At 46.1% G+C, this 17,470-nt stretch overlaps 1 protein-coding gene across 1 annotated transcript in view; it reads left to right on the forward strand.

Annotated features, from left to right (window-relative positions):
• Positions 1-2,553: 2,553 nt before the first annotated feature.
• Positions 2,554-17,470, forward strand: part of gabrg3 (gamma-aminobutyric acid type A receptor subunit gamma3) — a gene marked incomplete at both ends in the record, with an annotated part of 80,378 nt that continues 65,461 nt past the window's right edge. The window contains one exon of the mRNA XM_080472841.1: positions 2,554-2,647. Coding sequence (XP_080328967.1) covers positions 2,554-2,647 — 94 coding nt within the window. The remainder of the gene's footprint in view (positions 2,648-17,470) is intronic.

Consider the following 17,470-nt stretch of genomic DNA (forward strand, 5'->3'; position numbering starts at 1 on the left):
GATGACAGGAAAGCAGAGAAAAACACTGAATCACATAAACTCTGTCTCTTGTTGCAGTTTGTTCAAATGAAAGCTCCGCGGCTGTGTTGACGTCTCACAGCTTGATAAAACATGTACTAAATAAATAAACGCTGGACCAAATGAATCCCAGGGTTGGATTCGTTGTTGCATCCATGAAGGTCAAATTGAACACCCTTTGACTCAACTTCCAAACAAGAAGTTGACCAAGTGTTCGTTTCTCACTGTTCAGGTTCATTAAATGTTTTTAACAGATTGTCAACAAATGAAGAAAAAACAAAAAACAAAGGTGCAACAAAGGTCAGGTCACAGTTTTACAAAACCGTCTCCTCCCTTGAATTTAAACCAAACCTGACACAGAGTAAGAAACTAGATTCCTTCTAGAACCATTTCCACGGACGACGGCTGCAGAGGACCTCAAGCCGCTGTGCGTCCGTCACTGTTGAACTGCACGAAACTCCAACTTGATGACGCGTTGCTCTGCGCCACCGCCACGGACCCGGCGTGAGGTCCAACACACACAACTCCACCGTCCGCCCCGCCGCTGGACATTCAAACCAGCCTGCTTTTTGGAGCGACAGCAAAGGTCACATGTGATCAGATAAAGAGTCTCTGCTCACCACTCTACTGGAGTTGAACTCCTGCTCTGCAGGCGGTATGCTTCTTTGTCCACGGCGCGTTCACAAAGGGGGTTTTCCTCTTTCTTCATGACGGCTGTCAATTTAATCTCTTTGATCAAAACCTCCAGATTCATGGACCTGCAGCTCCTTTAGCTCTTCATCCTTAAAATGCACCACATCATCACAGGAGAGAGACACTATGCTTTCAATATGAGAATAAACCCCGAATTACAATTACAAAGAGAACCAGGAAGCTCTGAAGCCGCTTGGATATTAGCATCCGGCTGTGAAGAGGCTCTGGCAGCTCGTGGGGCTTTGATGAGACACCGAGAGAAGCTCATGTTCATGGAAACAAACTGATCTGGGATCAGGCACACGGGATGACAAAAATCAACAAAGAATTAAGCATCTCTATTCATCATCAGGCTGAAATCTCAAACATTTCCATGTCCAATCGTGACGTTTCTGCTTTTCTTCAAACGTTTGTGATCAAAACTTTACATTGATAAATGAAAACAATGTCAGAACTTTGACATTTTATCGTTTCAACTCACTTTGGAAACGATGTGTAATCATAATTAAATAAATAAAATGTCAGGGATTGACACATTTTAAGACATATTTTCTTGAAACTTCCTGGTTAATGAAGGAGAAGATGCTGAGTTTGTTCTGTGGTTTGTCTGTGAATATGAAGAAAACCAAAACTGGTCTGACCCCCCCCCCCCCCCCCCCCCCCCCCCCCCCACACACACACACACACACACACACACACACACAAATATTGTAAAATAAATGGTTTGGTCTCCATCTTTTGTAATTACCTGGACAGTTTCATTTGGATTTCGATGTCTTTCTTCACTGCTCTTGGTTTCTAGTCATTCTCCCAGGTTTTTTTTTTTTCACTTTGTAAAGTTTTGTTTGCACTCTGGGGTTCTCTGTGTCCATTTTGATTGTTACGTTATAGTTATTACTTGTTTGTTATCTTTATATATATACTGCAAAACAGGAGGCACGCAGATAATACATTGTTGAGACAAATATCTGTTGTTGCCAGTCCCATTAGTTTCTGCTGAGCTGGCAGGTAACAGGTGCGTCATTTGGCGCAGTCCACGCGTTATTAATCGGTGGGGAAGAAAGAAAAGGAAAACTAGTCCAGAACTATGTGTGCACAGGTGTAGGAGCCACTACAAGAAGTGCAAAGTAATCCTTGGGAAGGAGGAGTGACGGAGCCTGAGCCACAGAGGAGTTACTTGATGAATCGGCGTCTTTCAGAGGAGGATGTCTGAGCGCGCGCACCTGCGTAAAAGCAGCGGGGCGGCGGGCTGCAACCGAGGAACTGCTACCCCTGTTCCAAATGGAGAGCCTCTCCCCCGTCTCCAAAACACACCTCAGCCAGAAGGGATCTGTTGCGCAAACGCCTTGTTTTGAGCAATGAAGCGCGTTCCTGCTGGATTACAAACTATGAGGCGCTGCTCTTCGCGCGTGCAGCAGCAGCAGCAGCAGCAGCAGCAGCGGCGGCGGTGACCGGAGAGGACAAAACAAAACGCAGCGTCTCTTTCCACGTCTCTTCTTCTTCTGCCAGAAACATGACACCCAAACTCCTGGCTCGCGTCTTACTCCTCTCGGTCCTTTGCACATGGTAAGTTGGCGCGATACGTTCTGCACACTCGTGCAACTTTAAAAAACGAGAAATCGTTGCATGTTTGGGTTTTTTTTTTTTTTTTTTTTTTTTTTTTTTTGGGATGACGCGTCAGAATTCAGCCAAACTTCGCTCCAAGTTTCTGGGGTGAAGACTCCAGGTGTCTCCAGGATGTTTTTAATCCTGCTCCTTCCAACCACCTTCTTGCATTTGCACCTTTGCAGCTCTAAAACATTTGAAAACGAGGAGGACTACGAGGATGTGACTGTGAACCAGATGCTCGCTCCCAGATCTCAGCAAACCGACGCCACGGAAATACTCAATAATTTACTGAAGGAATACGACAAGAAGCTGCGCCCGGATATCGGAGGTGAGGGTCACTTGGTTTTTAGTCTCACCCGTTTTGCAGACTGCAAGTGCAAATGTCATCATGCATCCAAAGATCATTCTCACCAGTTTTCTTTCTTGCGTAAAAGCTGCTCCCACTTAGTTGTTCTTTGCGCAGCTAAGAGGTCTGTGATCTGCTGAAGCTGCACTAATACCCAATTATGTGGGTCACACTTTGTGAAAAGGCTGCGCTCATAATTGTAAGGCTCACAGTGAAAAGTCCATTCATGCTTTTCCAGAACCAGGAGATTGATTCCAAACAGAGCGTCTAACAAATGGGCACATTGTGCCAGTGAGCGCAAACCGAGGATCAGGTCTGGATTGAAATAAGTGGATTAGAATTATAGGTGTGGGGCAGGACTATCACAGTAATGGCGACTTCTATTTGAAAGTGAAGGCAAGTCTGAGATGATCACATATTCTAAAAATGAAGAAGATGTTTTCACACCCCAAGATTGAGTGATAGAGCAAAATATGTATATATTCAGAGTTCAACATCTAATAAAAGCTCTAATTCACGTGCAATACTTCAATCCTCAGATATCTGCTTTCACACTGAGCTCTTGGCTGATTCTGTCACAGTTTCCCTGGTTGACATGCAGATACACTCTGGACACGTTGCTGGCTTTAAGTCTGGTTTTAAGGTTGTTGTTTTCTTTTTAAAGCAAGTTAAGATCACAGTAGTTTGAGAATACAGTGCTAACGCTCCACAGACAGCACGATTTGCTGCCGTCTGAGACGAACGATTGGATTGTGGGAGAATCGTTGGTAAAACCCGCGGTCGCAGCCCGCTCCCACTATCGGACTGTGGCGGCGGCGGCGAGCAGCTGAAGCAAACCAATAGAAATGCAGTTTGACACGTTGTTATCCACGCGACACCGGAATGCTAACGCAAAATGCTGGTACAGGTTTACAAGCTCTTCAGGTTCTCTGTGCAAAATTGGCGTCTCCAGTTCGCCTTGTAGCGCCGCATTCTGGAATAATGGTGCAGTATGAAATACTTTAACACATTTTAAACTCACTATGTAAAAACACCACATTTTGTAATAAGATGGTTGAACGCATTTAGTGATAAACTTTGCCGCATTTTGAAATAACCTGTTACACATTGCAACAGTTTTTACAAAATACAGGTTAAATGATTAAACGTATTCATTGGCACTAATAATCTGGTTTCACTTACAATCTGGTTTCACTAATAATCTGGTTTCACTAACAATCTGGTTTCACTTACAATCTGGTTTCATTTACAATCTGGTTTCATTTACAATCTGGTTTCATTTACAATCTGGCTTCATTTACAATCTGGTTTCACTTACAATCTGGTTTCATTTACAATCTGGTTTCACTTCTTCAAGAAAATCCAAATGGCTGGTGAAAATACTGGTTATCTTGTAGCTTTAAAAATCTACCAGGCACAATGTCAGGTGATCTAAAAAGTGAGACCAGGTGAAGAGCCCTGCGTTCCACCATTGCTACGTTGATTCTTATTTTATCCCCTCATTATTAAACAGAACCATGTATACAGATGAAGGGCAAAAGTTATTACATAATGCGCCAAATTATTTCCTTGTGGAACACCCACATTTTGGAATAACTGTTGCAATGTGTAATAACAAGTTATTACAAAATGTGGCGTTATTACATAATGAGGTGAAAATGTATTACATTATTACATATTGCAGCGTTAATACATTATGTGGTGCTCTGCACCTCCCTTCCCGAGCCACGACCGCGTCCATGTTCTCCTTTTCCTTTCTGGGGATTTTTCTCCAAACATAAAAATACAGTAACGGCGAGAGTTCTGTCCATGTTTTCTGTCCATGTTTTCTGTCCATGTTTTCTGTCCATGTTTTCTGTCCATGTTTTCTGTCCATGTTTTCTGTCCATGTTTTCTGTCCACGTTTCGCGCCTGAATTCAATCCTGAAAGGACGGCGCACGCTTATGACGTTTTATTCTTGTGTAATCAGCTCGTACAGTCTGCAAGAAACGATGGTGCTGTTTGTGTGAGCCTTTAGACTGGAGGACCTTTCCAGACACATTCAGGGAGTCCACGGCTGCAAAGAGCCGTCTGATAGTTCTTGTAGCGTCTGCTTGTTGTTTGCGTTCGCTCACGTTGCTCACAAACATGCTCTCTTGCCATGAATCATCACAAAAGCCTTCATGGCAGTGAGCGTTCTTCCTCCCTGCTGTTTCTCAGATGCATCTTGTGGGATTCTCAGAGTGTGAATGTCAGCAGACTCCTCACACCTGATGTAGGAGTTACCAATATCACATCTGTTTTAATGGTTTTTCTGCTTCTGTCTGTGTTGCTTGTTTGAGATAAGACGACATGAACAGACGTATGTCATCGAGCTGTGTAAAACTGCAGCTCCATGCTAGTTTGTTATAAAGGTATTGTAATCCTTAATATTGGCCAAAAAGTCTGAAACCAGTTGAGAAGATTGTGATATTTTCTATGTTGAATGTTCATTTTGGTTACAACTATTAGAATAGACTATTGAAATCTGGAAAATGTCCACGAATGTTGATTTGTCTATTGACAGCCTCCCTAAAGGTTTGTAGACTCTGAAACGTTATCCAAAGTTCTTATCAGGAACGTTTGGTTTCCTCCTGATAGATGCTCAGTGTGTTTCCGGTCAGGCAACAGGTTGGGGAAGTCAGTGACGATGAAGACTGCTCAGTCTGCGGAGATCGTAGTCATTTGTAGTGTCTATGTTGGTTTATCTTTGATAACTTAAACTCTACCCTACAGTTTGTCCTGGAGTGGCTTCAAGCTTCTTCTCATTCCGAAGTCACTACTGTGATGGTTTTCTGTCTGTTGGTAAGCAACACTTCAGAGTCTCCACACATCTCCCTTTAAGATGCTTTTGATTCAGCGCTGATGTGGAGCTTCGTACACTTCGGATCCTTCGGCTCAGCCAGGATTTGGTGTTGAAGGAAGGCTTGTTTGCTTGGAAATTGAGCGCTACTCTCGTGTTTGCCACATCATACTGATTCCTCAATCCCACCGGATCCGCCTGCCTTGTACTTCAGCTGTGATTGCACTCAGTTCAGTTCTTGTGTTTTCGCCTGTGGTGCATTTATGAAATCCAGGAGCAGCTCGGGCGCCGCAGGAAAACGTCGAGCCAGACGCAAGAAAAGCACGGGGGAATGTTATAATCAAAGTGAACAAATGTGCAGACTCGGAACCACATTTCAGCTCATAAAAGTAGGAAATACCCTCATTTAATCACGGATTGATATTCATCACAGTTTTTGAAAAAAGTGTCAGGTGATGAGAAGTAAGATGAAGGTAGAAGAGACTGTTGGGAGTCTCGACTGGGGTTGGTGGAGCAGAGTGGTGGATGGCTGACTGGTGAGATGATGATGGTGATGAGGATGGAGGAGGAAGATTACATGCCCCAGGTTTGGAAAGACACTTTTTGCAGCAGTGATATTTAGAGATGCACCGATACCACTTTTTTGAGGGACGAATACGAGTACTCACCTTTGGCGACTTGGTGATACTGAGCACCGATACGAGTATTTATTAACTGCCATTAGGCCTAATTCGAGCTGCATATTGAAACGATAAGCAAAGGCGATGCGTTGCCGCGAAGCACCTCTGCACAGCCTCAGCGTCATCGCTACGTCCACCTCTAACCGCTTGACGGACTCCAGGACACATAGCGCTAGCATAGCGTAGCGTTCATCTATACACTGCGCTATGCTACGCTAGTACTGCAGGCTGTAGACTGAGCGACCGAGCTCGCTGTGTCCCGCCACACGCTTCACCTCGCTGTTAATCATGTGTAGCATTTAGCATCGCTGCGTTGCGAGCCCTGAAACTCTTTACCATGTAGCATGTAGCATAGCATGTGGCACGTCTCATAGTTACGTGTTGAGCAGTTGAACTAATGAGCGACATCAGGCTAACTCTACTCGACTCCTGGTCAAAGTGTCTCCGATGATTAAGTTGCTGGCGTTTGACGAGTACAAAATAAAACAGGAAGTACAAAAACACACAGAGAATACTAAGACACAGCAGGAGTCCTGACAGTTGTATCTTAAAACCAAAGCAGCACAAACGATCATTCTTTTATCACTCATGATTGAGACCATTTCTGTTCAATCTGGAGAAGGTGAGGGGCTGAGTGACGTCATCATCTTATAATAAACTTTTTTTTTTTTTTTTTTTTTTTTCTTTTTTTTTTTTTTTTTTTTTTTTTTTCTTTTTTTTTTTTTTTTTTCTTTTTTTTTTCTTTTCCCTTGTCCTGTTCGGCAGCTTGGGCCAACAATATGATGTGATTGAGAGCCTTCGGAGTCAGAACAGTTTTTGGTCTTGCAACAGGGAGAGACCTGGAGTCTCCTCCTGTTGCCTTCTCCGTCAGAAGCTGGCATGGCTGCCGTACACGACCGGGGGGGAACGCACAAAGAGAGAGAGAAGAGAAGAGAGAGAAGAAAGTCGAGGGGGGAGGGGGGAGGGGGGTGGGGGGAAGGGGATAACATACAATGTCCTTGTTGTGCTACATATATTATTTGCAATAATCACACTCATCCAAATACTTTCCAACTGTTATTAGATTGAACCAGCCTGAGCAGCTCTATCTAGACAGTAAGATGATTTCCTAGATTTAACCAGCCTGAGCAGCTCTATCTAGACAGTAACGTGAAGCAGGAACATGAAATAACAAAGAGGCAACAACAAAAGAGGAACATGATTTTTAAAGTTTGAGCAAATGATGACAGACAACAAGCAACTTCAGAAGCACCTTTCGTGAGGAGTGAAAGTGTGTGTGTGTGTGTGTGTGTGTGCGTGTATGTGAGTGTGTGTGGCTTGTCCACTGGGTGTGGCCGGAACTGTTGTGGGGGGACCCGTGGTGACACCCCGGGGTCCGAGGCCACCGCGCCCGGACACCGCCACCCCGGCAGACAGAAGCCCCCCAGGCCCGGGGAGACCCCAGCGAACCACCCCAGAGAGCCCCGCCCCCGCCCAAAAAGCACCCGACGGAGAATGCAGAGAGGAATCCCCCCCAGGCAAGAGGGGCCCACAAGAGAAGGACAAAGGGCACAGGGCCCCAGGCCCCGACCCAAGCCGCCAAGCCGAGAAAAGGCCGGAGCAGGGCCCCCGGGCCGAGCGGGCCGAGAGCCCCCCCAACCCCGGCGGCGAGTCCCACCGCACCCCCGGGAACAGGCCCACCCACCGCCCCCCCCCAACCCGGTAAGGCAGAGACGGCCCCAGCCGCCACGCCCCGGACCAGCCCCGCCCCCAGACCCAGGAAAGCGAAGCCCGGCGCAGGCCCCGGTCGGAGAACAGTCAACTCTACACCCCCAGGAGCCTCATAATCCACCCGCCCCATAACCCCTCCCCCCGGGTCTTGATTGGGAAACCCAACCCATGACCCACCCCGCACACACACACACCCACACACACCCACACACCCACACACCCACACACCCACACACACACACACACACACACACACACACACACACACACACGGAACGGGGGGGGGAGTGATGACTCTCGCACCCTCAGGCCGCCGGCCGGGCCCCCTCCCGGCCACCGCGGTATCCCAACCTCCACCAATCCAACAGCAAGTGGAGAAGGAGCACCGCACCCCAGCCCCCCCACAAGCGCCGCGCCCGAGGGAGCGCGCCCCCCGCACTCCAGCCGCACTCACCCCGGGCCGGTGCGGGACCCCAGCGGGAGGTGCTGGGGGGAGCCACGTCTCCCGCCCTTCCCCTGCCCTATATGTGTGTTGGATGTATGTAAGGGTGTGTTTTTGTGTTTTGAAAAGGTGGATGCGATGTGTGTGTCTATGGTGCGGTTTAAAATTGGGGGGTAGCGGGGCCCGGGCGTTCTACCGCTGACAAGCGGCAGAACCCCGAAAGCGGCTTACCCCCTCAAGACCCTGCATGACTAAGTGTGGTTAAAATTGTGGGTGGTGCAAAGTCGGGGGAGGACCCAGACCGCAATTAAGTAGCCTGGACCCCCCACCTAGGCACCGCCCCACTCTTCCCTATTGTGGGGTAATATAAGGTGAGGTAAGGCAGGGAGGGTTCTGAGGGAGGGGGTCCCCCCGTCGCTAGGACCTTGGCCCAGCTGGACCCCCCGCGCTGCCCCACCCCACCCCCCGAGCGGCCGGCCTAGGACCAGGGGGGCCACACCCCCCCCAAACAAGGCGCCGCAAGGGGACCCGGGCAGGGGGCCCCCACCCCACCCAACGGCCAGACAGCAGAGTCCGAGACCCGCAGGGCCCAGTGCGAGCCCAGCCGGAGGCCAGTGGCCAGGGCACCCCCCCTCATTCGCCCACTCCACACAGCCCCACACCCCAACCCACACACCCCAACCCACACACCCCAACTCACACACCCCAACTCACACGCACACGCACACCCCTATCAGGCCCTGGAGGTCACTCTCAGTTAACCGTCCATCCAGAACCCGGAGCCCCCCCCGTACCCCGCTCCCCCCAATCCGGGAATGAGGCAGACCCGGAGCGCGGCAGCAGGGGCCAACCCGCCCCACCGGGGGAGGGGGCCAGAGGGAGGACCCACCCCCAGCGCCGCAGCGGGCACCCCCACCGGGAAGGGGGAGGCCCCGCACCCCCAGGGCCCGGACAACCCGCCCCCAACCTCCCCCCAGTCGACAGCCCAGCCGGGGCCCGACGCCCAGCCCCCCCATCCCGCCCCAGCGGGCCCGACCCCGGCCCAGAGCAGAGCCCCCCCCACATCCCCGCCCAGGACTCCCCAGGCCAGGCCGTAACCCTCCAGCATAGATGCCAGGACACCCCCGAGCCCACAGAGCCACCAACCACCAAGGCCACGACGCCCCAGCCACGGACGGTCCCCAGAGCCCCGGGGGTGGAGCCACTATAATAAACTTGTTATATCTCAAAAGTGAAAGCTGCACAAATGAAGACATTTTTTGATCGATTGGGACGAAGCGGAGGAGCCGCGTGAACTTAGAAGCCGCACTGTCGCTGCCGCTGCACCGGCGTGCGACCTCCGCCTCACACTCAGGCACCCCCACCCTTTCAAATATTATGTATTTAATTAGGGATGTCCCGATCACACTTTTTTGCCCCCGATACCGATCCAATTTTTCAGAATTGAGTATTGGCTGATACCGATACTTTCCCGATCTGATACTCACATTGCTAATGCAAATATACTCAACAATCTATTTTTGGAGCAACTAAGATGTCTGAAGCTAAAAGCACTATTGGCAGAAGCTTTGTTTATCTAGAAATGACTGTAAAACTCACTTATTGAATCAAAATTCTTCTCTTTCTCTTTAATTGTTGTTGTAAACTGAGGGTACATCCACACAACGAAAAAAACAATCTTTGTTCTCCCTGGCCTTCTCCCAAAAAACCGTCCACACCTCACTATGAACACGGCTCAACAAGAGGCTTCAGGGCATGTAGTTCACATGCCAGGCCTTTAGGGGCGCTGTGACTCACCAAACACAATAAAAAAGCAGAAGAAGACAGACCACATAGAAATTTAGAAGTAGATTTCTACACATAAACCACTTTATATAACTCTAGTTTTATAGGTCTATGGCCCTGCTTCGCCTGCTTCTAGCTTCTGCAGCTGGACCAGAGCTTGTATACCGTCATTGTTGTGGTTAATAGGTGACGTTGCGGACCGCGTTTTTTTTTTTTTTTTAGATTGGCGGGGTGATCGGCTGGATTTGCCGATCCCCGATCACTCACAAATCACTAATATCGGGCCGATCCGACATCTACCGATCGGATCTGGACATCCCTATATTTAATATCTTAAAAACTAAAGCAGCACAAACAATAATTCTTTCAGCACAAAGCAGAACTAACGCAGCACAAATGGTGGAGATCGTTTCTGTTTAGTTTGGACCTTGTGGACATGAACTTAGATTGACCCCTTTAACATATCGTTTAATATCTCAAACACCAAAGCAGCACAAACGATAATCTTTTCTGCACAAACGATTGGGACTATTTCCACAGAGGTTTGCGTGGGGTGGGGGGCAGCTTCACTTGGGTGATTTCACCTCCTCTTGATATTTTGGCAGAACAATAGTTTACACTCTGCTTCATGTTTGTCATTGATATATTAAAAACCTCCAAACTGCAGACATCCCTGGTGCTCTCTTGCATACCAAGGGCCAACGTTGCTGACGGATGACATCACGTAGTATTCGCCGGGTTGTATCAGGATCTTTTTACAAGCACAAGTACTCTGTGCGCACTGCGCAGTACCTGATGACCCATGCTGGTATCGCGGCATCCCTAGTAGTAGTATTTCAAAGAGCACACGGGGGAGGCTCTGGAACACACTTTACTGGAAGACGCCAAAGTTGAGAGAAAGTGAGACAAAAGTAGCTGGGAATTGAAGATGAGGTGATTTTTTATCTCTGTAGAAAGGAGAACGTGATGGCAAGAACTTTATATTAACAGGATATGAATGGACTGCTACTTCTCATTAAACTCATTCAGAGTTATTGCATCCTCCTTCACTCCGGCAGAAGATCAAAAAGTTTAGTTATGCTCAATGGAGACATAAAAACTGAAGCCATTGCAACAAACGAGAGAGAGAGAGAGAGAGAGAGAGAGAGAGAGAGAGAGAGAGAGAGAGAGAGAGAGAGAGAGAGAGAGAGAGAGAGAGAGAGAGAGAGAGATGTAATAGTGAAGCATCACTGTATGGGGAGGGAAGAAGCAGATCAGTCCCATCAGTCTAAACATAAAGCAGCTTTACTAGAAAACGCTCCCGTGTGGCCTGAACCAGTTGAGTATTAGAGTACCTGTAGTATTACATTCCCAAATTGGCAGAGAAATAACTTGACTGCTCGTCAGGAAACTAATGGTACATTTGATTTCTGTTCGGTTGATCAATTTTGCCGGCAGTTAGACGAGAACTGAAGTACGTCAATGAACAGATAGAAACAGAAGTTCACCTGCTCAGGGCCACAGATCTAGTTTAATTTATTTGTTGACATGTTTTTTTTTGTATTGCTTCTAAATGTTAAAAAAATAAATAAAGAACTTGTAAGATTCAGTCTCTTGACTTATGCTGCTAATCAATAAGTATTTTCATAAACGATTGACATGTTCAACATTTATCAAGATTGCTTGTGAGAGTTTCCTCTCTGAAAAATGTTAAGACCATAGTAACATCAGGTTGCTCATTCAAACAGTTAAATACATTAGAGAATATACTTTACTGTAATTGTAATCCCAGTTTACATTTCATGTAATAAATGTGGTATTTTAAAGGCGTCGTCACCTGGTATTCTCACGTATTTACACTCAAAAAAATCAACTATACAGTCTTTCAGTTTCCGTATCAGAAATATGTTTGATTAACACGAGCAGATTGAGTTTCTTGTTGTTGAATGGTTCATTCTTATACATGTTCAGATAATCGGAATAAATTGGATTCAATCTACTTCATATGAATAGATGGAAATGTGTGACATGATTAAATTACATGAACTCAACAAATAATTTTGGTGTTTGTGGGAATGACAGAATCATTTCTTTCAGTGCATTCTCCCTAGAATAGTCTTTAAATCATTTTTAGGAAAGAAAATCAAACCCAGAGCTCATTGGGACCATTTTTCATACCACAACTTCCTCTCAGGAGAGTACCCGTGAGATTTGGGACTGGCACGCAGGTTCGAATGTTGATTGACCGCTGGAACTGTCGATAGTATAGCATAGCGATAGCATAGCAGTCCTTTGACGAATAATAATAATAAGTTGTAGAGTCGTCTACAATCATCTGCGGCGCAGAGCAACACACTCCGGAGATTTAGAGTGAAATGCAGGATCATTTGTAAATCACATGGGGTTCAAAGTTTATTCTCGTCCTGTCAGCAGTTAGATTTACCAGAGGTGGGTTTATAATATTAGCCTCCTGTGGTGACGACAATCAAAACCTCTCGTTTTGAGGTGCGCCCCCTTGTGGACAATTCTGGTTTGAACAAAGAGTCCAAACAACAACAACAACAACAAAAAAGACCTCACTTTCAAACTCCAGATTTTCAGGCAAGTTTCAACTGAGGTCCAACTCCAATTTACATTTATTATATAAGTTCTAACAAGGAAAAGTGATTTCCGGGCGTTGACTCCGTTAAGCTGAGCTGTTTAGAGAAATCACACTTTTATGTGTCAAATGTGAAATTGAGGACAGGTAATTTGTTTTACATTTTACACGTATAAGATTTAATTAGTAGGTATTGTATTTCCAGTCAGTTTTCCAGCTGATTGCCTTTCGCTTGCTGACCTACTGTAGCAGAGGTTCAAGATGTAACTCATCAGAGCGTCCTCATGAATATAAATTACATTTGAAGGTTGAAACTTTGAGTGGAGGAGAGCCGTACGAGGAGTTATGGGACTCGCTGACTCATTTTCTCATGTGTGCCGTGGATGAGTTGTTTTGTCGGTTCTGATGAGCCGATCAGTTCTGAAAGAGGCTCTGAAAGTGGCCTGTGGTGGCCTGGTCCCTTTACAGATGATGGGATTTAAAAATGGCTTCAGACAAAAGACTTTAGAGACCTGTTCTTCGTCAGGTGTTAATATCTAGCAGCTTTTATTTTGAAATGAGTAACAAACGTGGCCAGGTAAAGGAAAGCTTTAGGAGAAAACGTCCAGCAGCCTGTTGTCTCAGACCTGCTCTGTGATTGAGATTCCTTGTTTGCTGATGGAAGCCTGTTTATATTTGCAGTCATGGTTTTCATTATATTCTGTCTTCTGGCAAACGGACCAACGGCTCCCCGTTTGCTTGTTTTTGTAAAGAGATCAGCAGACTTGATGGGATTGTACCTTTTAGCTGTGTAGTCAATATTTATACATCAATAGTGGATTTAATACCAATGAGCAAGTGACGACTTTGCGGATAATTACCACCGGCTGTTTCCGTTCATTTAACAATCCAGTGATTGATTCTCATTCACGTCGCTGCTTCGTTTCTTCACAACTTTCCTGTTATAACTCTGCTCTTTGGAGTTTTTGGTCTTAGGTTTATTTTTTCATAAATCACATCTTGATTATATCAGAATCAGTTTAAGCTGTCGTCTCTTATCAGGAGTAAAAATGCACAGTGGGTTACTGGTTTGTATGTTTTTTTATGTTCCTGTTGCTATCACATTAAATACATTGTTGTGAATGATTGCTCCTTAATCAATAGATAAAATGTGTCGGAGGGTTTCAGTTACTGTATACGGTAAGTAAATAGTCCCACTGCACTAGAAGTCGCATTTATTTAGAAATTGATTTCACAAAATTCAAGACCAAGAACAGATATATAATCTGGAAAAGCAAGTTTTCAACTACACATTAACATACAGAACAACAGGCTGAAGAGGTGTCCGGTATGTTAACGTAACACATTAACAGTTATTCAGCTATTAAATAATAATAATTTTATAATATTATATTATACTACATATATTATTATCAGTGGTGGCTGGTCAATAGAGGACACAATCAGGAGAATTAATGATTAGGGTTTTAATATTTCTTAAAAAAAAAAAAAGATTTACGTTTTTGTGAACAACCCAGATTAAGGAAAATTAGGCGTTGACCAGACGTCAGTTTAGCTGGCACAGTAAAAAAAAAACCTAGCTCCACACTTTGGTCCCAATCTAATGAAATCTGAGAGATAATAACTGTGTAAGACTAAAGGCCGATTCATATTCCTTAAGAACAAGAAGAAAGTTCAGCACTCTGGGGTCTTGCCGAACAAAATGACCGTCCGGGCCGAAGTCGGTGCCGCACTGCCTTGTGCTACACATGCGTGTTCCAGCTCGCTAGTGACTATCAGTCACATTTTATTCATGTTTATCATCTAACATCACTGCTGTATGAGTCCCACAGCTCGTTAACATGTCGGCGAGCGGCTTTACGTGATGCACCTGAATGCATCACTCAAAGCTGTCACCTCCTGCAGTTAAAACCAGAACAACATCGTGGCTCAGAGAAGAACTTTCTCTTTTATTACTGAAACACTTCAGAGAAATGTATTTCTGAAAACACTGAAGCGAGAAATAAGCTGTTTTATAAGCTTTTTTCGGCAGCTTTTTTTTCTTGTTCTTATGGGTTCTTATGGGAGTCTGCAGAGGCCTTCACCTGCTCAGCCTTGATAGCCTCTGACCGGGAAACAGTGGCGTTTAAAGTGACCAATCAGAAAGCAGGGGGGATTACGAGGCCGTCTATGCAATGCCCGTCCCCAAAGTGCCAAAACTCAACATCACTGCTCGCAGAGAGATCACAGGTGTCACAGCGAGCGCCCAGAAAGTGGTCTAACTGTGCACGATTCCAGTTTTTATGCGCTTGTGTTTTTGGCACTAAATTGACACCATACACACACTCTAACCTTTTCACCAAGCTTCTCTCAGGACTTCTGGATCCGGAACATCTTTTCTGCTCTTTACCTGTCGTATTTCTTCACGCTCACACATCAATATTGTTCTCTAGAAACATGCATCCCTCCACAGTTTCCCATCCAAAGTAGGCAAGATGAACTTGTACGGGTCATTTTAAGGAACTTACTAGTAAATAGGATGGGGAGAATTAGCATTTCAGATTTTTTCCCCTAAATTCCCCCGACCGCAGAGCACAGATAAGTAAATTAGAAAACCATTTGTTGTGAAGTGAGCCCTTTGATAGCAGATGGCGTGCTAATGTGATTTGACCTTGTCCTCTTGGCATTATTGAATGTGACTTTTTAAACCCCCAAGTTAAACAACAGGGGCCATTTCCATCGCACCGTCTGAATTTAAAGTTATACTTGTGTCACTGGGGATGTGGGACAGTCGGCGCTCAACTGAAAATGCCTGAACCGCCTCGCATCTGCACGTGTCGGTATGTTTTACTTTAGCCTTTTTTCAACTTCTGTATTGTTATTATTGCACAGAATGAATTCCTTCTCAAATTAACCCATCGGTGGCAGCCTCACAGAGCAGCGCTTGGGACACACACACACACACACACACACACACACACACACACACACACACACACCCACACACACACACACAAACGGGAAGAACATGCAATCTCCACCAAGAAAGAGCCTTTTCTCTGTGAGGCGATAGCGCCACCATGTGGCTGTTTACAGTCTGTAAGATGACAGTTTTTCCCATGTCTCAAAAGTAAAATAAATGAAATACACTTTCAATCATTTCACTGCACTCGAGGGCTTCGTTGCCACATCTGTGCTCGGCGGTGTGCGACAGTACCCATAACTTTGCAGTTTTATTCAATATTAAGCAAACTTTAGACAAGTTTGGCTCTAACTCGGTCCATCTCATGGTTTTTATGCTGCAAAACAACAGTTTTCAGACTTTTGTTCAAACTTTAGTTTTAAAAACAAAAAATCTAAACAAAAACAAATATATTGATATGACTCAGGAACCCTAGATATTGAAGTGAAAACTACATATAAACATTTGGATGGGGCTAGGATGAATTCAATTAAAGTTTAGCAGTAAAGAATGAGGCCCCGTTCACATAAAAAAGTTTTAAGTGAAAAAGCGTATTATTATCATTATCATGTTTACATGGCAACGTTTTGAAAATGATGTCCGTTTCCGCTGAAATGGCAGAAAGGCTATAAATAATGCAGTGGGCATGGTGTGCCTTGAGTTGGCGCTGTTGATTGTTTTTGTAACGACCCACACACACATGCGGATTTTCCATATTCTAGTGGACAGACTGAGGCTTCTGGTGTGACCTCATCCATTTCTCTGGTGGAGGTCACCACGGTGGATAAAAAACTCCTTGGTGGCAAGGCCCCAGGAGTGGACGAGATCCGCTCGGAGCTGCTGAAGTGCCTGGATATTGTGAGGCTGTCCTGGTTGACAGGCCTCTACAGTATCGCATGGACCTCAGGTACAGTACCATCCGACTGGCAGACCGGGGTATTGGTCCCCATCTTCAAAAAGGGGGATCGGAGTGTTGTGCCAATTATAGGAGCATCATACTTCTCAGCCTCCCTGGGAAAGTCTATGCGAGGGTACTGGAAAGGAGAGTCTGACCGATAGTGGAACCTCAGATACAGGAGGAACAATGCGGATTCCGTCCTGGCCGTGGAGCAACGGACCAGCCCTTCACCCTCTCATAGATTATCGAGGCGGCATGGGCGTCTGCTAATCCAGTCTACATGTGTTTTGTGGATTTGGAAAAGACCTACGACTGTGTCCCCCAAGATGTCTTGTGGGAGGTGCTAAGGTAGTACAGAGCACCCATGTCATCCATTTTGCTCATAATCTTCATGGACAGGGTGTCGAGGCGCAGCTGGGTGCAGGAGGGTGTCATGTGGGGGGCCGGAGGGGGACGTCTCTGCTCTTTGTGGATGATGCTGTCCTTCTGGCAGCATCACGCGAGGGCCTCCAGTGTTCACTGGAATGGTTCACAGCTGAGTGTGAAGCACTTGGGATGTGGATCAGCACCTCCAAATCTGAGTCCATGGTCTCTCACGAAAAAGGATGGCATGCTCTCTCCAGGTAGGGGGGTGGACCTTCCCCAGGTGGAGGAATTGAAGTATTTTGGGGTCTGATTCATGAGTGATGGGAGGAGGGATGGTGAGCTCAGCCACAGGTTCAGACAGCCGGCTGCAGTCATGCAGTCACTGTGCTGGACCGTTGTGGTGAAGAGGCGCCGACCTATAAAGCAAACCTCTCTGTTTAGTGGTCGGTCTCCATCCCCACCCTCACCTATGGTCATGACCTTTGGGTCATGACCGAAACAATGACATCGCTGGTACAAGCAGTTTTCTCCGCAGGGTGGCAGGCATCAGTCTTTGTAATAGAATGAGGAGCTCAGCCATCTG

The sequence above is a fragment of the Lipophrys pholis genome (genome assembly GCF_963383615.2).
Source record: "Lipophrys pholis genome assembly, chromosome: 10".
NCBI lineage: Eukaryota > Metazoa > Chordata > Actinopteri > Blenniiformes > Blenniidae > Lipophrys > Lipophrys pholis.